At 45.5% G+C, this 24,611-nt stretch overlaps 1 protein-coding gene across 2 annotated transcripts; it reads left to right on the top strand.

Moving 5' to 3' along the window:
- The first annotated feature begins 622 nt into the window (after positions 1-622).
- LOC6900539 (ankyrin repeat and BTB/POZ domain-containing protein 2) lies at positions 623-24,611 on the top strand. 2 transcript variants are annotated; one of them, XM_033382734.1, is made up of 7 exons: positions 623-1,780; positions 8,174-8,405; positions 20,001-22,125; positions 22,190-22,934; positions 23,259-23,622; positions 23,684-24,011; positions 24,083-24,611. In XM_033382734.1, the coding sequence occupies exons 2-7, from the start codon at positions 8,287-8,289 to the stop codon at positions 24,323-24,325; spliced, it is 3,924 nt and encodes a 1,307-aa protein (XP_033238625.1). In that variant the 5' UTR covers positions 623-1,780; positions 8,174-8,286; the 3' UTR covers positions 24,326-24,611. The 2 variants fall into 2 exon arrangements, with proteins under 2 accessions (XP_033238625.1, XP_002134923.3); XM_002134887.3 differs by lacking the exons at positions 623-1,780; positions 8,174-8,405 and adding an exon at positions 16,789-18,212.

Below are 24,611 nucleotides of genomic sequence, written 5' to 3'. Positions count from 1 at the left end.
AGAACCGACGGCCAGAACAATGGCACACTAAACTAAACTTAGGGCCCAACTCTGGCCATAAATTCCAAAATAAATTGTGACGTTTGTGAGGGTAAGAAATCTCTCAGAGCCTGCCAGTGCACGCACACTTACGCACACTCGCCTGGCAAGGTCATTTCAATAGCAACTTCTGTGACGGATGCCGAACGAATGTTCGTCCCTGGTCTCCTTAGTTAGTCCTGTGCCCGGTGGTTCATTGAACCATTAGCAACTCCTACGCCTGGCTGGCCTGGTTGCGAGTATACGTAAGTTTTTGGGGGAACGGAACACAGTAGCCAGCATTTTGCAGTGCAAATTGCAGCTCTCTATCGTGGATCGGGGGGCACAACACCGAGAGACGAGAGTCAAGAGACAAGAGACGGGGCGAGAGGCAGCCAGAGAGAAGACGACCAAACCTGTCGACGCAATGAAAATTCCTATGGCCCGAGCACTGCAGTTTCGATTCAGTTTCGAGCGTGTGCCAAGCCCACGAGCTCCGTTTGGCCATAACGAGAGCAAAGCTGGACAAAAGGAAGGCACACAACCAACGAAACAGCAGACAGGAGGCGAAAAATGCTAAGCGTAAATAGCTCATAGATAATACTCGTAGTGCCCAGGCATTTTCAGGCGATGCTAGCGATGCAATGCGATGCGAGCGCAAACCCAAAACGCAAACAAAACAAAAGACTTAGGACACGAACTGGGCGAAGGAGCTAGAGCCCCAGTCATGTAACAACAGCAGCCCCAGCCTCCGCCTCGTACGAAGGCAGCTCTCGTAGAATTTCGACTCTGAACGACCAACAAACGAAAGAAAAAAACAAGATCAACTGGTTTCGCGTCGAGCAAACACCAACAACAAAATACTCACTCAAAACGGAGAGCTCAAGACCAGTTGAGTCTGAGAGTCAGAGCCAGAGCCAGAGCCAGAGCCAGAGTTAGGCCAACAGACCAACAGACCATCAAACCATTGTTGCCTCTTCGTCGTCGTCTATTGCGCGTGCCTTCGGTCGGTCGGTGTCGGTAGATCGGTTGGTCTGTAAAAATACTTTTCCCCCAAAGAAGTTTCATTTGTGTTTTTGACTGTTCGTCGTGCAGAACGATTCTCCTGCGCTGCCAGTTCCTCTGCCCCGCGGCCAATGTCTCCCCCCGCCCACTGTCTATCACCGTCTGCATCTGTGCCTTTTGTGCCTGTTTGTATCTGTGTTTGTGTTTGCGAGCAGGCGTGTAATATGCGCGAAAAGCTGTTTTCGGTACATACAGCCTTTCCCATACAACCATAGAGTAAATTTTCCTGTTAACCGAAAACCTGACAAAATATAATAGAATACCAGAAAAATAAATACAAACAACTACCATCGAAAACGCTCTCTGGGAGCGTGTGTGTATGCATCTACATATGTATCTTGGTGGTGTGTTGGTGTTTCTCTGTAAATGTGCATTTAAATATCCGTCTGTGTAAATATGCAAAAATGGAATGCAAACGTTGATTCTGCTGGTCGCCACTCAGCTAGCAGTAGGTGAAAGTAAAGCGATTTTTTTTAAAATTAATTGCAAGCAGGCAATTTCGTACATACTGTGCCAAGTGATCCAGTAGCCAAGTGGAGGCTGGCAGGTAAATTAACTGACTAATCACTCGGATGCTCCGACAAGGAGTGGAGTGACCCAGAGTTTCGAGTGAGTGGAAGGTGCACCGCGCGCGCAGTTGGAGACTTTTTGGATTTCGAATATCCGCTCGAGACATAGTAATAGGATACCTAGAAAAGTGAGTACTATATTAGAGTTTTATATATTTTGGGTACCTTTAACTAAGAAATAGCATATGAATTAGAAGGAATTTCGTATGGTGTATGTACTTAAATAGTTCTAACAGAATGGGTTCTGTATTATCTTCAATTCTCTATATTAGAGCAGTTCAATCTGAATATAAAATTTGGAAAAAAAGCACCCTGATCGAATGAATAAATATCCAAACATTTCTCTGGTTTCACATCCCTATCTCTAACTAGCCATATCTCTTATCTCATAAATCTCCCATTTATTTGATTTTTCTGAGCTTCTGAGGATCTCGAGACAAGTAGCTACCACACCACACCTAGAAACCGTACCCTAATGATTTGATTCTTTGGCTAAAATGTTCATAAGACGATGGAATAAATTTACTAATAGAGAACATGCAGAGATCGGCATAGCTGGAGACCTATGCAAATGCGGCCCCCTTACAACGGTCGGTCCCCCCAGATCAGAAATTATGCTAAAGACCCGCATGGGAAACTCTTTTTTGCTCTTTTCTTTTGGTATTTCTATGTCGCAACCCAATTTCAATTTGGATCTCAGTTTGAAGCTCGTTGGGAACTCCGTTTATTTGTTAAGAACTCTGACAAAACATTTGGCAATAAGCTAGAAATACGATGCATGTATCTGTGTATCTTATAGACACACTCTGCTCTTTTTTCCTTGTTCTGGTTTAGAGTGGACAACAAACAAGCTCGTAAATAGTCAAACACATATACACACACAAGCGAATGTATGGTCTTAGATATATAGATACATATATAAATACATATGTATGTATAGTGTTCACCCAGGGGTAAACTATTTTTATTGACTTTAGCTTTGACGTTTGACACCTCTGCGGTTTTTGTTTACGATCTGAATAGGAATCACGAGAAACAAAAAGAGCACAGCCGACAAGATGGACAGGGACAGAGCGAAGGAGAACTAACTCTATTCAAAGACATACATAAATGTTAAATTTATCTAAAATGGGAAGATAATGAAGTTTTATGAAGTAAATTTACTTCTTATGCACTTAAAAGTCAATTGAATTTATTACTTGATTCTATACTGGATAAATTATTGTTCTTTAGCTCGATTTTCATGGCTATATGTTAATATTTTGATCATTTCGCAAATTTCAACATTCCCGTAAATTCTAGCATACCGCACTGCCTGAGTAGGGGGTACACTGAACATATTTTATGGTATAAATCAGCGAATAAACTCTAACAAAGGCCTAGACCCACGGACAGGAACAGCTGTCTCATGGAATTGTTAGAAACTGCTGGTTGGCCATTGGGTTAGGGTAGCGGGAGCAGGCGGGGGAGCCCACAAAGCCGCTCGTGCCGACACACCTGACAAGCGAACCAAAACCAATCGACCAGGTTCGAGCCAGATTCTATGGCTGACATTATTGATACATTATGCGGCCATTTTATGGCGCGGCTGTCAAAGGGAAAGGGTTCAGAGTGGCGGAGAATCAGGGAAATACTTGTGGAGATGGAAACAGCGTATCAGCGTCAGATAAATAGAAATACTGGCTTTGATAGAGCTCTCTCGCTCTTTGGCCTAGGTGGAGCTTTGTTTTAATCACCAGCTGTTACAGCTCTTGCTCTCGTTTGATGGGCGCTCAATCGGCCCTTTTTTGTGTGCGGCTCTGGCTCTGACTCTGACTGTGCCCAAGACTCTTTAGCCCACTTTGGGCTGTCGCTGTCACCCGGCGAAAGAGAGCGGGCAGGGAGTGGCCCTTTGTCTCTCGTTAAGCCAATTGTCCATTAAGACCCAGAGCTGCTGGTCCTCTGATTGCATAAGCCCCTCCACGCTGGGCACACTCGTATTTTATTTCACTGTCAGTTAAGATGAAAAATTGTTTTTATTATTTTCCTTTTCTTATTGGCATTTGCCCCTTGCTGACATCACGTGACAACAGCAACAGAAAATGCTGGCTCGGGTTCGGGTTCGGGTTCGGTGGCATTTTTTCGGTTCGGCTCGAGCAAATAATTTAAATGTCAATGAGCGAGAGAGCAGGCGACGGCGGCGACTCTAACCAGATAACCAGCTTGTGGCTTGCTGGGTCCCGGTCCGGACCCAGCCCCAGCCCGTGACGAGCCGATACCCCAGTCAAAACCCCCAGCCAAGTGACCTAATTTCGAGCAGACACTGCAGCAGAGCAGAGCCAGAGAAACACTTTCTCCTGGACCGAACCGATCGAGTTCTGGCTTGTCGTGGGCCCAACTTCGACCTCGTCTCGGGCTCGCAATTAAGAGAAAATTTAATTTTGAATTTATTAAAGGTAAATAAGAAGCAGACGGCAGCGACAGCCCCCAAAAAATATTCGTGTCTCGCTCTTGACATAAATCAAAATTTTTCTTTCCTATATGTATAACTACATATATAATTTATACACACATGCAATCAAATCCAGAACGGACAAAAAGACAGAAAAACAGACAGCAGCTGCAGAAGAAGCGACAGAAAAAGGAAAGATAATGATGGCACTCCACAGATTCTTTGGTTGCCACAACAAGGCCCCTGGATCTGGATTGGCCTTGGGTACGGTACGAGTATTTGCTGAAAGCATTTCTGAAATCAAATTAAGATCAACTGGTTCCCAGTCCGAGTCAATCATACGATGACTGCATCACAGCTGATGCATGTAATTAGAGAGGTGCGGCAATTTTTGGGGATTAGTTGGCTGACAATTCTAATATGTTTAAAGCTTGAACGTTGTTTAGTCTATGAAAATGATTTTCTAATATTTAATGCAAATAGTAATTTACTTTGGGAGTTCCTTTTGGAAAATGTTAGCCTCTTCTGAGACTACAAATCGTATAAAAATATAAAACTCTCACAGCCACACATTCCCCAAGAGATCGTAGCCAAAGGCCATCAGGCCACTTGAAATTTTTTCAGTGTTTGCTTTCAACTCAATAATTTTGGGGGATCACAAATCGAATAATCAAATACAAATACAAACACAAATACAACGAAACGACGAGCAGATTCCAAAGTATCAGTTACAAAACGTTTCAATTTTTGCTGCCTCACTGGGTTTCTCGTGGAGGGGAGCGAATCATCCGGGGATCGGTTATCATTTGGGCCATTGGAACACGCGCTTGTGTCCGCGACCCACAAGAGAGGTGCCGGTTCCGCCAAGGTAAGAGAGAGAAAAAGAGAGAGAGAGAGAGAGAGTAGGTAGGGAATCAGGGAGACAGTGCCCCAGAAATCAGATACTTTTCATTTGCCACATACTCGTAGCCCAACGAGAAGAATGCCCACCAAATTGGTGATAAATTCATCGATGAAATTGTTTAGATAGCAAAATCCGCCGAAACTCTCTTTTTCTCCTTTGGAATGAGTTGTTTTCGTAGTTCTTGTGCCTGGCCATGTTGCCACCGCAACTATCTATAAATGGCTAATGACATTGGATTTGCATAAGCTATGCAATTAATCTTTGTAATAAGTGGAAACCGAAGCAAACCGAAACCAAACCAAATCGAACCGCAGGCCAAAGACAAACATTCGGGGCTCGAGGCACAAGCAGAAGATGGGAGATGGCGAGAAAAAACTTGGAATTATGGGGAATTTTCAGCGTAAATCTTTTGTATGATTAATGAATGGAGGGACGCGATAGGTCCCCAACCATAAACCAATGATATTCTGGTTTATTATGCAAATTATGCGTTAAGGGCGTAGAAGGCCGCATCTATTAGTGTCAGGTCTATGGGCACAATCGAACACTATCCACCAACGCCCGCCACCTGACCAGCCTTAGAATCGGACCCACATGTGGCCACATTCAGAAAATCAGAGTCACACTCCCACACGGAATGGACTGGACTTGGATTCCCAGCTGCACATTGTTGCATATTAATGGGTCTGGAACGGACTTCAAACAGTTAGTCGCATGTGCGGCATATTAATTATGGAATTTCTTTTGCTTCAACCTCTGCAACGAACCTTCGGTCGCGTATCTCTGCGTGTCTCTGCGTGTGCGTGGAACCTCGACTGCGAGCTGGCCTTTCTCTTTGGAATGCGGTAGCTGCCAAAGAGAAGATGAAAATTACTCATAAGGCACCAGAAAATCTGCCGACCTGGCTGGCACTTTACTTGGTTGGTAGAAATTTCCCACATTTGTTGCTATACCCAAAGAATGTTCTTCAAGTTTTATAGCAGATCTTAAAATTGATTTAGCTTGACTAAGATTGTCTTAGACAATGCTACCACTACGACCATATACTATGCTACTTCTCAAGTTCTTTAAACAATATTTTCTTATGCTATTGGCAAAAGTATATTCTCATACAATCACAGAAAGACACAGAGAGAGAGAAAGAGAGAGAGAGGGGAAAAACTATTGAAAATAAATAGACTCGTCTTCTTTCTTAATTTCCTGGAAATCATATCTTTCACCTTATATCGGAAATGGTAATTCCAATCGGATTGAGTAACAGAACATTAGCTTAGCAGACAGACTTTGACAGTTTGTTAGAGAGCCATAAAGTGGGTTATTTGATATCGGTTTGCTGGCCAGAGTAACACTTTGCCAGAGATCTGAGTAGAGTGCTTTCTCGCCCAGGCCCAGGCCCAGAGACAGAGACAGAGCCATAAATCTGCCAGCCAACTAGCCAGCCAACCAGCAGCAGGTTGGGTTGCGGTTACGAGCATAAGAATGGAGACGACGACTAATGCCATTTAAAATGCGGCAGTTTAGGTTTAGCTGCCATTTATATGGGTGTCAATCCACGTTCTTTGAGTTGATTGTCGATTATTGAGTGTCAGGCCAGAGCGCAGCTAATTAATGCGCAGCCTGAAACGAAGACATAAAATAAAACGAACAAAACAAAAAAAAAACGGTTAAAAAGAAATCTCCCAGACGCCAGGGAGAGGAGCTGCGCAGATGACCTCTTTCCGCAGCAGACTGATAAGGGGTCGTAGATCAAACAATTGGATTGATACATTAATGAACGCAAGGCACCCACACGTTGTGAAATATATCTACATATGTATGTACATACGAGTATTTGAATCGATCGAAAACATGGCAAAAGTATTCAAATTGTTTGTCGAATGCTCGTATAGCAAGGTCGAATCGATCGAAAAGCAAGCCCATTTGTCATGCGCAGTTATGGGAGAGCTCTGTTCATATAATATATAATATGTATATAATATGTGGGACGTTCGAGCATGAATCATATAATATGATGATGCTTATTTTCTCTGCTCACATTTCGTGGTATAATTTGAGTTGCAGTCACTCAACAAAAAATGGTATGCGATATAAAAATACGTAATTATTTCAAATTCAGTTTCTCTTCTTCTTAAACCATTTTCAAGGCATTCTAACACTTTCATTCTAATCAGAAAATATGATCCATATCGGTACATCATGATATCTAGTTTGTTAGAGACAGACGCCATATATGAATCATAGCTCTTACTTATTTGGAACCTGTTCGAATACCAAAGTACATACATATGCACATACATATGATATGGCATCCTCATCCTCACCACCATCATCACTCTCTCACTGCCCCCCCACCCCACTTGAGTCGGACGGGCTTCCTCTGCCCCCCTCGAGCACTTCCGATAAGATCGCTTTCAGCATTCAATAGAAAAATTAAACACAAACCAAACGGCACACTTGATTGGAGGTTCGTCGCGGGCTGGGGGACATTTATGCCGGGAACGGGAACGATAAGAAAAGCAGCTGCTGGAGAGAGAAAATGTTGTTGGTTTTTTACGATGGTTTATGGATGGCAGAAATGTCTGACATTATGCCGGCAAAAACAATTTCCAGTGAAATGAAATCGAACGGCATTGATTGCATGCCAATGTGGCTCCAAAGTTCTTGATCGACACCTGCAGCCAGCCGCCGACGAAGACGACGACGACGACGACGACGATGTTCCATCAGACGACGCACCATTCCGACTACGACTACGACTCAGACGGTGATGGAGACTGAGACTGAGACGGACACAAAGACTGAGTCTGAGACTGAGACTGAGACCGGTGACCATTTATAGAGTAACTAGCGACTAGCAAGACGATCAACAGACGATCAACTTGCCATCACAATGACGCAAAACACGCAATGGCCCAAGACTCTACCCCGGCGGCTGCCTGGCCTGGCCGTCTCCCCAGTCCAGTCCCCAGTTGGAGGAGCTTTCTCTGGGGCGAGGAGGAGGCAGCGTTAATTATTATGGGCAGAGGAAGTGGAGACGACGTCGGCAGCGACTAATTGCACTGCGGCTGCAGTGACCATTGTGGAGCGTCTAGCCTGCTGCCCAGAGACCCCTCTTTCCTCTTACCTTTCCCATTAATTGGCAGTGCATTATTTAATCGAAATGCTTGTTTATTTCACTTTTTGCAGAGCCGGAAAATGCAGCAGCTGGAACTCTGAACCTCGACCTCTGACTTTGGCTGAGAAAGAACAAGGACAACACATAAAAAACACAGACACACACACGCACGTACACACTCAAAATGCCCACCCGCCACAATTGGGATACGGAGCGTGTGGGCGTGGCACATCTGGCTGGGGCTCTGAGTCCGCTTTGCATAACCGATGCCAATCATGAGATATTGCGGCCAAAGCCACGAAGGTGAGTCCCAATCCCATTGGAATCGAATAAACCCAAGGCGAATACTCGTAGAAGAGTGTAGAAAGAGTATAACGTAAGCATTGCAGGTCTGGTCTAATGGTCTGGTTTCTAATGCCCAATCTAGTAATATCCATAATATGTAGCTTTATGTTTCACGCGCAGAACTTGATTTTCCAACAAATTATTTAATTTCGCTATTGATTCTGGTCGCACATATTCATATGTATGTACATAGCTACACATAGGTATCTCTATGAACAAATTTATGGTGGCAGAAAGGGGTGGGTGCCATTTTTAATAGCTAGATTCTCACAGATAGCGGTGAAGAGAAAGACACAGGGAGGAGGAGGGCTGAGAGAAAATAGGATACACGAGACTCGGCCAAAGTAATTATATCCGGTACTCGAAGAGTTTAGGGATATATATACATATGTATGCATTACTTTCGTGGTGGGACATACATATATTCTTGATCAGCACCAATAGCTCACTCGATATAGCCACGTTTGTCTGTCTGTCTGTTTATCTCGGTGAGCGCTTAGAATAATAAAATGTTGTATCCAGACTCCTGTGATATTACACAGCTGAAAGTGTGCTTAAAGATTTCAGCTCAAACAGCTTGATAGATAGCACGAAAGTCTGCACACATGGTCCGTGTCCTCTATTTCTAGCAGTTTATTGTCTCGTTATACCCCTGTGCTTTTTGAGTACCAGGCTTAAATAGGCGATGTTACAAGTTACAAGCAAACCTTCGATATCTTTTTATATTTTATAGTATATGTATACATATATATTCTTATGTTTCGCTTAATAGGTAGTGTTCTTTATAAATATTCTTGAAAATTTACTTGACGATTTTAGCACCTTACCTCTTCCCCCAGCTCATGCCCTTTACACCTGAACTCAATAATAAATCTTCAAACTTTGTTTACCCAACCCAACTATCCCCTAACTCTCCTGTTGACTGCCCAGGCTTTTGCACTCCCTTTGCCACTTAAATTTCATCAAAGATAGCCCTTACTTCTTATTTCAAAGACACATTACTTAATATTACTGGCACAGTACTCGCTGACCAAGTGCGTGGCAAATACGTGGCAACGGATATTAATCATTGACTTTCATACGTATTTATGTGTATTAATTAATGAAACGTTGTTATGTTAATAAGTTAAAATACTTAAAATTATTCCTTGCGTATACTACTACTACCCACTATTCTCCAAGACATTCAAGTCCCCTCGCAAGAGTGTTTCGGAACTCATTTCGCGATTTTCGTAGACTGCTACAGTTGGCTGCGGGTCTGCTTCTACAGAAGCTGGACTTGGGGCTATGGATTCCGTTAGCTGCATGAAGACCAAGTCCTCTTTTGCTGAAAAGTCCGTCAGTACGGTGATGCCTATTTTATTGTTCGAAATTGGCTTTGCTCTCGATCCTGTTGACCCTTTAAGTGCCCTTGAAGAGGAATGACAGTATCATTTTGATGTCGGGTAGTAATATTTAATTGTTATTTGCTCAATGTCTCCTATAATTCTCCTATAATCCGAATAAACGCGAAGTCGAATTGGGACTTTTTTGGAACTCCGTGTCTAACTTTTAATTTCGAATTCCAACCGTTCATTAAAATCTTCCCGCTGGGAAGTCGCTGTTTTAACAGGCAACACGGCTCAGTTGTTCCTCTTTTTATGACCAATTCACGTATCATTTTTTCGTTACTACATTTTACTTCAACACTATTGCCCTCTAGTGTTCATTTTTCCGTATATATTTTACATTCTATGTGGCTCCACCTTGCGGTAGCGGCAGCAGCTGTTCATATAGACATCGCTAGATGTCGCCATGAAAGAATGTAGCTAAACTTTTAACGTTTTGCAACAAAAAGTCGGCTATTCAATGAACGCATAGTTAGAAATTAAAACAGTAGATGACGACTGTGATGCCAAAGAAAGGGTGAAAAAAATTGAAATTACAAATTAATAAGCAAAATAAATCTAGAAAAATAATTTTGAATATTCCACAAAATTACTACACCTTTTTGGCATCGATTTCTTCTTTCTTCTTTCAATTTTCAAGATAAAAGCTCCCCTAAAACGAAGTTGAAACCCCAACTAAGATAACTTTTAACCCCCCAAAAGACCATTATTTATTCAAAAACATACACAAAATTCTCAGAGAGAGTATTAGAATCTGTTAGAACGTGTAGGAGGCTGAGTAACCATTGCATATTGATTTGATTCTTGTTACTTTAACATAAATCCGCTCTAATCCAGATTCAAAACTCTAAAAGATATGGTCATTCTCTTAAATGTTGTGGATGCCACAGATTTTCGTCCTTTGTAAAGGCGGAAAGGGCGTGGAATAACTTTGAAACAAACTTGTTTCGGTGTGATATCACAGGAGCTTGGACCAAAATTAAAATTGCTTTAGATCTTATAGTCTCTGAGAACTGGGATGCGGGATGCTGATCAAGATAATCAGGCAGGCTCCGTTTTTCATTTACTTTTGCGGATTACGTTTTCAGCCAAAACGTTTCGTTTTCGTTTTAAGGTGTTCCATTTTTCACATATTTTTTTTATCGATATGTTACATTTTGAAGTCCGAATTAAATTGGGCGGGAAACAGCTGTGCTCACCCAGATTTTCTGTTGAGCGCATGTTACAAGCACAGTCTGAGCTGTTACATGCACATTTGTGCTGTTATACGCAAAAATTTATTAATTGCCAACGTTCCGATAACCAAATCGGAATGCGTCAGCTGCTTACACCAAAACAAAATTTGTTGTTGCTGTGGCCAATTTTTTCCGAGTCAAATTTTAGGTTGGGTTAAAATAAAATTATTTATAAAGAAAGCACAAGTTAAATTACCCTGATATAGGTATCAAGTTTATGTTAATGCATCAATAAGTCATCTATTTTTTTCCTTTTGCAATTAAGGTTCGTTTTGTTGTATAAAAAGCCGTTTACTTTTCATTTCGTCAACGAAAATGTTTTCGTTTTGAAAACGAAGAAATCTTGCGGAATGGGAAAAAGAGAGCCCCAATTTATGTGATTTCAAAAGTAAATCGGAAAACTTTTGTGAATGTGAAAAACGGAGCCTGGCTGAATATATATTTTGTGGGGTCGGAAACGCTTCCTTCTGGGCGTTACACAATCCACTTTCCCCACAAATCTAATATATGTACCTCTATACTCTTCTTGAGTATCGGGTATAAAAATTATGAATGATGAAAATAACCCATCTAATACCCCAAAAATGTCAAAGAATATTTAAGTACTCAGAATGATTTGGTTGTATTTACTCCTATGCTCATGTACCATCATGAGAAATGTGTGGCAGTCTGTTCTAAGCGGATCTAAAGCATTTCTTTAGCTCTTGTCTGCTTTCTTATCGGTCTTCAGAGATATGTACGTGTACCAGTGGGCTCAAAAGTTTTCCAACCGCCCAACCGCCACGCCACCAGCAATGCCAACTATTTTTGGACTGGGACACTTGCATGCATAATTGTGCACAAAGGCGTGAAGGGAGGCGGCAAGGTACACAAGAACACTGCCGCGTGAGGGAGGGACAGACAGACAGGGCAGTCAGACAGGCCAAGTTGAACGGACAATAATCTTTTGTTCTGGCCGGAGTCGACCAACTTCTTTTCGGAAGTGATACAAGAACAACAAATAAGAAAACACCAGTTAAAGAAGTTGACGTAGGAGCTGGGGCTGGTAGGAATGGCGGACGCTAGACGATTTTCGGAAATCATAATGTATTGTTTGTTTGTTTGTTTTTGTTTGCTTGTGTGTGTGTGTGTGTGTTGTCTGTTTGTCCGTTGGCCAGATATCTTCTTGGTCTCTAGACCAAACGGGAACGATCTGTCTGCGATTCGTTTTCGCATTGTGAAGCCGGTCAAGGTTAATTTGAAAAATATTAGTGTCAGCACAGTCGGAGCGGGATGCAGAGGGGGCAGGAAGCCCCCAGGCAGAGAGAAGAAGATCACTCCGGATGTGTGCCACAAAAAGAAGATACTCGTAGAAGCACAAACTGGCTTTACGACCCCAGCGAAGGCACAGATGAATAATTATTAAATGCGGGCCTGGCCCGGACCAGCCCAGTCAGACACGACTAATTCAATTAAAACGAAACTAGAGCTTGAGGTACAGATATACAGATACAGATGGAGATTGATGCTCGAGACGCGTCGAGTCGAGTGTTGCTGGGGATGAAGGTTTCTGTTAAGGTTTTGGTCTTTTTCCTCGCAAAGTTCAAGCTCGATTGAGAAATCGCCAGGCAGTGGCAGCGGCAGACAATTGCTGATTGAAATCTCAGCCCACCCCGCAGGAAACAGGGGAAACAGAAATATGACTGGCATTTTGCGAAACTTTATTGTAGCTTCGTTTTTGTGTGTTGCTGGCAATTAAAAGTTTGAAATGCGAGTAGCAACAAACAAATGACAGTTGGAAATATTTCACACAAACGAAAGTGAAAACGGCAAAATGTGAATAATTAGCAAAGGGCCCACAATAAAGGGAATCAAATAATAATAGCTAACGAACTGGAATAGGAAAAATGTACGAAAAATTCGCCACAATTGCCAGACGGCGAATTGTTGAACAGGTAGCAGATACTCGTACTCGTACTCGTGCTCCAGCTGCAGCAACAACAGCAGCGACTTGTGGCTAACAAAGTCAATGACAATGGGAATGGGCAGGAGGAGGAGGAGGGCCCTCTGCCTCTGCCAACCATCTCTCTCTCTCAGGGGCAACAAACCCGAATGCCCCTCCGTACCCCTTTCCGTATAGCTATCTCTATCTGTATCGGTGTAGCATCTTCAGTTCAGTGTAATTTTGAACGCAGCATTAAAGAGAGTACAAGAAATAATGCGACGACGCGACGTGAGGCAAGTGAAAATGTTGTTACCTTTTTACCTTGCCCGAGCTCAGGCCGCGACTTTCTTTCACACACACACAGGCCACAGATGCAGATACAGAGATGGATACAGATACAGATACAGATACTTTGATACACTCTTTTAAATACAATCCACGCTAGCCCCAGCTAGATCTGTGAGATACTTTTCGGTGTTTGTCCAAATATACGAGTTCGTAGCCAACTTACAGAATCGACCGGCCAAAAACCGAAGCCACAAAACGAAATGCAGCCAAAACCAGAAAACAAAAGCCCAAAAAAATGGATAATGGAAAATGGAAAATCCGAGGCGCGAAAGTGTGGGAGATTTGAGAGCAGCTGTTGCCGAGCGAGGAATGACAGAGCACAGGCTGTTGATAGATCTGGATAGACGGACGGACTAATTAAGTCGTTCGAGATAGCAGCGACCCCCGTCTTCATCTTCATCTTCATCTTCGTCTTCGTCGCCGTCTTCGAACGGAAGCGAAGTCGGTTGCTCTGCGCAGCCTCATCCTCATCTTCTCCGGGCTGGGCGCATCTCCAATTGATGTTGGGGATGTGGTTGAATGCGGAAATCTTGTTGGATGGCAGTCTGCAGTCACAGTGGTAGTCGGGGACGCCGCGTATTAAACTCTAATCAGCAAGATGTGATGATATGATAGGGCCACGAAGCACTCGGAATAGGTAGCAATTTGTCAGATGTTGGGGTTTCATAACAGTTACAGCCAATTGCCTTGTCACTGATGGTGTCGGGATACCAGTTCGGGCTGGTCATGGCTCACATGAAGGAAATGCAGGTGAAGAGGTGATGTACATATGTGAGATTTCCTGGCAGATATTCGTATTTTGCCTCTACGAGTCCTCGTAGAATCACCCCAATTGAAGGAATAGCAGTAATAGAGGAGAATGTCGATCGATTCAGATTCAGGCAATCATATCTATAAGCTTGCATTAAAATATCTTAAATTTCCGAACAAAATGCCATTAAGATTTCTATATCCAAGTTTCGAAAACGATTTTCTACTGTTCCCAGACTCAGACCATGACTCAGCCGAAGGAAAGGGGGGCTTAAGCAATCCATGTCAATCAAACGTAGAAATATCTTGCATTGGGCTAAGGGTAGGGGGAAGGGAAACCAAATGAAGAAAATTCGGTGAAGTCACCACGCATCTTATCCAACAAATTCTGCTCGCCTCGAGCCTCGAACGACATTAGGCACAAATTTTGTGTGTTTGTGCTAGCGCTAACCTTGCCACAGGTTTAACTTCCATTTCCATCCGATAATTCGCTGATATATTTGCCAACTAAAGATTATTAATGATCTTACTTGAAGAGTTGGTTCTAATGATCTACAATCTAAAACTGAACACTGAAAACTGAAAACCGAAAACCATTTCCTGTCTAATACTGTCAGGGCATGAAAAACGAAAGTTCCTAAATCTTGATGTGCGCATTAGAGGCTACCCGAACACCAACCCGACTCCCATTAGTTGGGTGACACACATACCCATATGTATCTCTCCATAGTTCCAAGGGCACTGATACTTCTCTTTTTATGTACTTTCTGGGTAACTTGCACTTACTGCCTTTTCGGCCAACTGTTTTCCAGCCGTTTCGATTTGTTTTCTTCTCCTTTGTGGCCGAGTTGTTTTATAAACACGCGAATATTACATTAAACATTTTGGTATATATTTTTCTGGTTTTCGTTTCGTTTGCTCTTTTTTCTGTTTTTAATTTTTGGGAGGTCTTTTGTGTCTGAGTGTGGATGGAGTGTGGAGCTCGGCTGCTTAATGGGTGTAAGCATATTTATGGCCTGTCATTACTTTTCCGTAAATTAAACTTTTTAATGCGAAAATTGCTTAGAGCATAATTTTTTTAATAATCCACAGTGGAGCAGAGCACTTGAAGCCTGGCCTAGGAACAGCCGCCGCGGCGGCTAGTGAAGAAAGTTATTGTATAATCGGACAGGTAGAGAGATGGGAGATGGTTAGAGGAACGTAGAGTAGAGTTTTCCGTATTACGTGGGCGGCGTTTTTTTTATGTTCGGTTTTTGTTTTGGGGTTATTCGGGTATTTGGATCAAATGGTCATGGCTTTCTAATTGCAATTGTGCTCCGCTTCGTGGTTGTGGTGGAGCCATGGGGCCGCTCCCATTCTTCGTCCACAAAAAAGAAGCTTCTGCAGCTGCTGCCGAAAAAATACATTCAAACATACATATGTATGTACTTATGGATATGGATATGTGGCTGTCTGTCTGTATGGTAGGAAAAACAAAAGGCCAACGCCAAGGCAACCTCAAGAAGCCGTTATGTCAGCGCGCATACTCGTAGGCCAGTACGAGTATAAATCATTAGAGGCAGGTTACGCTCGGCAATTTATTTGCTCCACACATGAAACGTATCTTGTAGATGTATCTCGAAGCCTACGCACGTCTGCCCATGCCCATGCCCATGCCCAAGCCCATGCTCAGAACACATACGTCAGGCCGAGCTTTGCTTAGAATCTAAGCATCTTGTGGCCTGGGACCGGGACTGGGACTGGGACTGGGGGACTGCCAGCCCAGCCTGCGCGCCGAAGCAAGCAAGGAAGCTGGCAAAACTATCTGATAAGTGTCAAGATTGTATAACCTTCGAGTGCGGTGCGGTGTGGTATGGTGCGAGAGATCTCCCTTGGCCCCGCCAAACAGTTATACATAATTAAATTCAGAGCCAGAGTAGCTATCAGAGATGGGAGTGAGACTTTGTCTAGTCACGTTATTGGAGCGGGATAAGCCAGATGATGTTTGCAGTGTTTCTGCGACTGCCTTGAAGCCAAATAAATATTCGTTATAAAAATACCCATAGAAATGTAAGGGGTATTTGCCTGTAATGAAACTGAATGTATCTAAGGGAACAATTCAATATCTTAGACATCTTTTATTTTATAACAGTTCTGCCCTCTGCTATAAATATACTCGTAGTACTTGTTAAACCACCATTTGGTTTTAGAAGTAAAATGTTTTTTGCTATTTTCTACAAAATAATCAACATGGAATGGAATTTTCAATTATTTTGGCTGGAGCTAATAATATTCCTTTGGCTATACAACATTCTTTGAGCATCACTACCAGTAGTCGCAGTGACTTTTTGAAAATCACTTTATCACCAGCAGCAACAAAGAAAAAAAAAACAAAAGGAAAAATGAAAAATCACAGATACACTCGTACTCGCAATGTTTCAGTACGAGCAATTCGTGTACCTTACAGGCACTACTGCCGCACAGTGAGCCCTCAAACGCTGGCTGCCTACGATTCGAAGGTGCGACGGTGAGACGGTGAGACGGTGCGACGGTACGACGATATGGCTGTTCCATTGTTTTGGGCCCACAGCTGAGAAGCAAATGGAAAAATTACCCAAGCCGAGCCAAGCCAAGCCAAGCCATGCCAAAGACCCTATGTGCGCAAGGTGGCCCGCCTCTGGGGGCTCCAGAGGCCCAAAACGCGCTGTGAAAATGAGGAAAAACAGATATCGCAGCGCGTAGACAATGACGGGGCAGAGCAGAGCGGAGCAGAGCCGAGCCGAGAGCGCCAGCAGCAGTGGCACGGCTCTGCTCTGTCTGACTTTGAACCGCCGCCGCGGCTCAGGTGAGCTTCGTTTTTCAGTCGAGCTTGATGTGCGCGAGCGAACGGTAATGCGGGTTCGAAATTTGGCGACTGTCGGAATTTTTTTTTCGGACATTCGACTTTTGGAGCTTTGAATTTCGAATTTTGAGTTTCGGTCGCGGCTCGCCGAGCACGAGAGCAATGATAATTTATAATTTGCATAATTGTTGTTATTATTTGTGCGAGTAACATAGAAAACAGCTGCAAAAGCAGCAAAAGCAGCAAAAGGAAATCGGGAATCGGGACTAGAAAAAGAAAGAAAAGAAAAGTGCCAATAGGAAGACGAACAGAAAAAGAGGAAGTGTGTGGCCGTGTCGAAGTGAAATGAAACCAAACTAAATCAAAACAGCACCCAATCATGTATTGCACCAAAGATTGCTCCTGCAGCCTCTGTCGCGAGCTGCGGAACTACAAGATAGGATCCAAGAAGGCACCCCCGCCCCCCCTGCCACCGCCTACAGCGAACTCCACATCCCTCCTGGGCAGGATGCTGAACGAGAACTTCATCCTGCGACGGCGGGGCATTTCTCTCAAGAACTTTCAGCCGCAGTCGCTGCGGAACAGCGAAATGTGTCAGCAGCAGCAGAAGCTGCCAATGCCACGGCCCGGACAGACACCCTCGCCCACGCCCATCGAGGAGCTTCCCGACTGGGTGGAGGACACGAGCAGGACGCGACCGGCCAACCACAAGGTGGTCATCTACTTTGGGGACTCCATCAATCGCAATCAACCGCAAGTGCAACTGCAACCGCAAACCCAAGCACAGATCCAGCCGCCGTCTTCAGCTCCACTTCTAGCTCCAGCTGCAGCTGCAGCAGCCTCACCATTGTTATCGCCCAAAGAACTGCACTCGCAGCTGCTCCAAGAAATGTCCCAGAAACTGAAGTCCAATGACAAAGCGATGGAGAAGGAGGAGGTGGAGATGCAGAAGGTGGAGGAGGCCAGAGCCGTGGAGGAGGGGATTGATAGGGTGGAACGGGCAGAACGGGCGGATGATGAACTGCCGCCCTACATTGAGAGCGTGCAGAATGGCGTAATTAATATCAGAATTGAAGGCAATTACCGGCGAGCCAGTGCTCTGGTGGAAACGGTGGCAAAGCCAACTCTGGCCGTGGTCGGTCCAACGAAATCTGATGCTACCACTGCTGTCACTGATGCCACTGATGATGATGATGATGATGATGATGATGACGGAGACGACAACGACCCTGGCCACGATGCGGAGACGGACTCGTGCGACTGGAGCTACGTTCAGGAGTGGCGACGAGCAGCCAGACGGTACTGGAAAATATTTAAAATTATACGCAATTATTTGTTGCCTCTTTTCCATTTCCATTTATGTATTTTTTGCTGCAATTCTTTTGTGAAAGTTGAGTAGAAAAGGGATTTATAGGTAGAGAATTGATTGAAATTGATTAGAAAAGGGAAAGGAGTCAGTTTTGGGATGGAAAACCCACGGTAAGCCAGACAGAATTAGAAAGCCGAGTCAAAAAGCTCTTTGCCAAAAATGCTGATCATTTTTAAAGGCATCCGTTCAATTATATCCGTTTTTTTAACTCACTAAAACATTTACAGAAAAGAACAATCGTAAAAGTTGTCTATAGAGCACAAATTTGCATATGACAGAATAAACTACATATTTCTATAGCAATTGAATAAACAATTCTGAATCTTTTAATGTGGATCATTCATACATTTAATGTCGCATAAAAACTGCTCACATTAAAATCAAACTGAATACAAATTAGGAAACCATTTTAAAGACAAGCCAACTAATTTTATAACATCCGAAATATACAAATCCAAGACCATCAGTGGTCCCAAAACATATTTCCCAAAACAAATAATAGTTTGATATTCAAAAAAAAAAAAATCAAATAAAATGCTTGTAAGAAAAACCAAACGAAAGGTCACTGCACGACAATAAAAAGACTAATCAAGCTTCCTTAGGAATGGGATCATGGCAACAAGTCCCAAAGAAATTTCAGCTGCTGTCCATAAATCTTATTTAGCACAGAACAGTTGTAGATTCGTCTGGATAGACAATGGAAGATGTGTCAGGCTACGGCGAAATTAAAAATTTGGGTCAATCGGAGCTCAAGTTACAGCATAGACCACTCTGGGGTTGGGCGAAATATCTTCATTCTTCTGTGTTTTTTATTCTGCATTCTACAAAGAATACACTCATAAAAGAATGAAAAGATTTTGACAACTCTGACGACTGACTTTTCGCATGCAAATGAAACATCGTAACTGGCTTTAAATATCATTTGTTTATGCTGTTTTTTATTTTGGCCGAGCCCAGTTAGAAGACGATAATCATGGAGAACTCGCAAAGAAATGCGATAATGAATCGTGGGGACTAAGATAAACCTACTTTCGAATACAAAATTAAATTTTGAATTGGAGAAAGAATACAGAAAATTTCTCAGTCTTGCATCATCTAATATTACAATATTCATTTATATTGACAACGAATCAAAATATCCTCTCCAATATTTACAATTGCTAGAAGCTCTCCCATTGTTCGCCTCGTTTTTCACCAAGATATTTGATTCTTATGAGCCTGTTCTGAGAACAACTCCTACCGAATCCCGACCTGATGACGGAATTTGGACATCTTGTCCCCGTGTGTGCATCCACTTTTAATTACGTGCCACTGATTCAGCGCACGGCTCGCGTCTAACCAGAAGATTGGTATCATGGTGTGAAGAGAGATTAGAGTCCACGTTAGACGTAGCCTTTGTTTGTCTTAGAATGGGATTTCTCAGTTGTTATTATTTAATACAAATTTATGTATTATGGTTAAGGAAATGAAGCGGTATTTAATATAAAATTCGGTGCTAAATTATGAAACAGAGTGAAACATATAATACCTATTTTAAAGAGAGCCCCTGCTGTCACCATGTTTACTATCGATGTTTTTTAAGTATTTTATTCCTGGGCAACCGCTTTGATTAACATTGTAAGACTTATATTTTACAAATATATATATATATATATATATATATATATATATATATATATATATAGTATAATTTATATAATGAATATTATTTCTTGCAGACCCACTGGCAACTTGCCTCCCAGTTTCGGACAGCTCCCGGCGCCCAGTCAGATTACTGGGCTGCCTCCCATGCCTCCGCCTCTGCTGCAGCCATCACAGCAGCAGCAGCAACAGCAGTCGACTCCACTGTCGCCCCATGGACCACACAGCGGTCTGGCGGTGTCGATGGCTGCGCCAGCACCTCGGGTGTTCAAAGAATTAGCCCAGCACCCCAACAAGGGAGTGGGGCACAAGGTGGGGGTCCCGGGAAATCTCGCCTTGAGCCAAGGCCAGATTCCGCTTCCCAGCCAGATGACTTCGCCCGTTAGAGCCACCAAGGCGCTGATTCCCCAGCGAGCGGTGGCGGGTCCCGCTCGCCTGACCGTCCAGAGTACGCCCGTGAAATCGCAGCCTCCGCAGCTGAGTGGGAGTCTCAGCCAGACCTCGCCCAGCCGACCCACACTGGGCATACCCACCACGGCCACGAGCACGACCAGTGGGAATCCCCCGCCAGCACGAACGCACCAGCACGATCAATTCCGGGCACTGCAGCGCGTACAGGAATGCCACAGCTCCTCGGATGAGAACCGGAGCTCGGGCCATGCCAGCATGTCGGACACGGGAGGCCACAGCTCCTCCCCGGCAGGAGGCATGACCCTGGGACCTCTGCCCGAGGATCGGCTGGCGGCGGGAGTGACCAATAGAAGCACCCGATCTCGACGACACCGGGGCATACTGCCGGCGGGCAAGGCACCCTGGAGCGGGACAGGCCTGGAGGACATAAAGCTGGCCATGCTCACACTGCGCTCCCAGACGAGCAGCAGCACGTACAGCAGTCTGAGCGCCGGATCGGAGAGCTCCGAGCCAGCCAGACGTCTGGGCCGTTACTCCTCCCTGGAGACGGTGATCACTAGTACGAGTGCCGACGAGTTTGTGTGGGTGGACTCGCACAACCGCCTGGTAGAGCTGCAGCATCCGCCGTGGAGCCAGCAGTGCATCATACGGGTGCTGAGGGGCGGCCGTTGTAAGCAGCAGGCGGAGCACATGGCCGTGGAGGTCGTCTCCAGATTGGGCTACCTGCTGCAGCGGGCTCTAGTTAGAATTGCTAGGGAGATCCAGCGCTTCTCGGCGGGATTGGGAATGTGCTCCAAGCAGGAGGTGGCCGGTGCCTTCCGGGTTGTGCTCTGCTCGACTCTGGCCGACTCCTGTACCAAGGCCTGCATGCGTGCGGCGGCCATGTTCGCCGTGCCGGGGGAGAGTGCGCTGAAGCAGAGCAAGTCCTCGCGAGCAGGCCTCCAGTTGTCCGTCGGTCGCTTCTATCGCTGGATGACCGACGCTCGACTCGGCAAGTTTATACATGAATATGCCGCAGTGTATCTTTGTGCCGGCGTCGAGAATCTCCTCGAGGAGATCATGCTGCAGTGTAGCAACGGCAGCACAGCGGCCGCCCTCGACCAGAGCATAGCCAACTCGGGTGACGTTTGGGGTCTGCTGCAGCCCTTTGCCCATCTAAATGCGGGACGCATTGCCTCCGGTGCTCTGACCATGCCCTGCTGGGCCAGTGCCTCCTCCCTGGCTACCTGCGTGGGCAGCATCCGGGAGCTCAAGGAGAAAGCCCTGCGCACACAGCAGGAGTTCCAGCTGGGCGCCGCCCTCTCTGGCTCCGCTCTGGCTGCGCTCTTTTACTTCATGCGCTGCTCCCAGCTGGAGCACACGGAGCTGCTGGCCGCCTCCGGATCGGGATCCGGCCAAGCCGCCCCAGTGCCGCCCAATAATACTGGCAGCCATCATGTCCAGGAGCTGTGCTATGAGCGCGCCTATGTTGTCCTTCCCCCCCTGGCCGAATGGTTGAGGGTCGCCTCGGCGCATGCCGAGCATCGCAGCGCTCTGATGATAGACAAGGATGATGTGATGCAGGCGGCCCGGCTCCTGCTCCCGGGAGTCGACTGTCCTATCCGTCCCGTGGCCCACGATGAGGAGCTGCCCACCAAGAAGACTCATTTCAATGCGGGCTCCAGTAGCTCAACGGGAACGGGCACAGGTAACAGCAGCTCCAGTTCGCCGGTGGTTAGTGGAATTGGTATCGGGATTGGCGAGGATACCTCAGAGCTGGGCAGGCGCGCCACCATTGGAGTGGCCTTTAAGGTGAGTGCGATGGTTAATATCGGTACCCATTGCAAAACCTAATCCCTGTCCATCTTCTTTGCAGCTGCTTCTGACTGGCCGCGCCGAGCTACTGGCTCAGGCTGCCCAACTGCTGCCGCCCACAACCCGCTACGACACCCAGAACAGCGCTGGCCTGACAGCCCTGATGGTTGCCAGCATCCGCAACGATGAGGTGGCTCTGCACGCGCTCTTGGACGCCGGCTGCGATCCCAATGTGGAGGTGCCGCCCGCCGGCAGCTCTGGCCATCCGGCCATCCTGCCGGACACGCAGCACTGGACAGCCCTGAGCTTCGCCGCCAGTCGCGCCAACTACGTGGCTCTGAGGATTCTGCTAGAGCGGGGCGGCAAGGTTGAGGGCGGAGCTCGCAGTAGCGAGGAAAAGTGTACCTTGACGCCGCTGCAGTTGGCCGCGGGCACGGGCAACCTAGAGATCGTGGCCCTCCTGCTGGCACATGGAGCGAACGCCTTCCTCTCCACCCAGCAGAAGGACTCCCTCTGCTTTGCGGGATCGGCGCAGAAGGGTTGCTTCTGTGCTATCTCCGTTGCCGCCGCCCACGGGCATCGGTCGTGCCTGCGCAAGCTGCTCACCCATCCCGTGTTGCCTGGCACTCGGGATGTCCTCTCACTGGAGGAAATGCTGGCAGAGGGCGATGTGGCTGGAGTAAGAGGGGTTCCAGGCAATGTCCCGACCAATGCCAATAGCGAGGACATTCTACCGTTGCTGAACAAGACGCAGATTAAGCGACTCCAGGAGGCCATGTACCACAGTGCCGAGAACAACCATTTGGGTGAGTTAAGGGAGAGTTTCGAAAATAACAAAATGGCTCTAAAAACGAATCCCTGGATTACTTATTTCAAATGAATGCACATTCATTATTGTTTCAAAATTTAATTTAAAACCGGATGAGGCGCAAAAACTTTGAAAGAGCTTTGTTTACAACCTATTTTTATATTTAAGTGCTGAAAAATGTGATTTTTTATTGTTGATCGAATTACCAGAGAATGTGTATTTAATTGAATGAAGAATAAGCTCAAATTTGATGCAATTTATATGTACATATGTACGAGTATATGTATGTAATTGACACAGAGTGTAACTCTATGAATTTCAGACATAACCATTGAACTGCGCAAACTGGGGGTGCCTTGGACTCTCCACTGCTGGATGCATGCCCTGTCGGCGGCGCACGAGCTGCGGCTGGATGCTGTTATCGACCAACTGCTGCAGGACTTCCTCCAGGTTTGCCCGGACGACTACAGCGCTCAGTTCGTGAGCGAGTGTCTGCCGCTGCTTTTCAACATATTCCGGAACAAGAACGAGGGCACCACCCTGCTGCTGGCTGACATATTTGCCACCTGCTTTGGCTGGGAGACGCTGCAGCCGGTAAAGGAGCAGCCACAGATGCAGCCAGTCCAGGGCTCTCGCATAGATCCCAAGTTCGTGAACAACCCGGAACTGAGCGATGTCACATTTAGGTGAGATTAAGGACCCAAATATATCCATTTGAGTGGGTAATACTTTCGTTTCCCTACTCAGAGTTGAGGGCAAGATCTTCTATGGGCACAAGATCGTCCTGGTCACAGCCTCGCCGCGCTTCCAAAGCATGCTTAGCTCCAAGTTGAGCGATGCCAGTTCCACGCCCACGGTCCAGATCAACGATATACGCTATCACATCTTCCAACTGGTCATGCAGTTCCTGTACAGCGGCGGATGCGGCTCTCTAGATGTGGCCCATGGAGATGTCCTCGAGCTAATGGCTGCAGCCAGCTTCTTCCAGCTAGAGGGTCTGCTCCGATATACAGAGGCTCGCTGCTCCGAAATGGTCGATGTGGACAATGTGGTGGCCATGTACATACATGCCAAGGTGAGCCACCGTACTCCTCCAGCAATACCACCTGACCGAATCTCAATGATATCCACATTCATTCCTCCCAGGTCTACAATGCCCATCGTCTGCTGGAGTACTGCCAGTGCTTCCTGCTTCAGAATATGGTGGCTCTGCTCACCTACGATGACTCGGTGAAGCGTCTACTGTTCGCCAAGAAGATACCCAATCATGACGTCCTCGCCGGCCTTTTGCAGACCCTGCAGACCCGCCTTAAGACGCGCAAGCCCAATTCTGGCGGCGGCCTGGTCCACTCCTATCGATCGCCGCCGGCCACGCCCGTCAAGAAGTAACCCTCTCCCCATAACAGAATCCAATTCGTATTTATTACATTATTTTTTTTAATTGAATCTTTGAGCTTTTATGTATTATAATAATTTCCCAGCCGGATACCGATCCCCTTCTTCAAGACTCTACCTTAGTTGTACTTTTTTTTTATTTTTTTTTTTGTATTCTCAATTTGTTCAGCGCACTGTTAACTTATACGAACCCCAGGATCGTCAAGAAGCCGATCCTCTAGCTATTATTTTGTAGTTGAAATTGTTTCTGCATTAAATGAAGAACGTAACCTTTTTTTTA

Source organism: Drosophila pseudoobscura, chromosome X (genome assembly GCF_009870125.1).
Source record: "Drosophila pseudoobscura strain MV-25-SWS-2005 chromosome X, UCI_Dpse_MV25, whole genome shotgun sequence".
NCBI classification, from domain to species: Eukaryota; Metazoa; Arthropoda; class Insecta; order Diptera; family Drosophilidae; genus Drosophila; species Drosophila pseudoobscura.
This window is presented reverse-complemented; position numbering and strand designations above follow the sequence as displayed.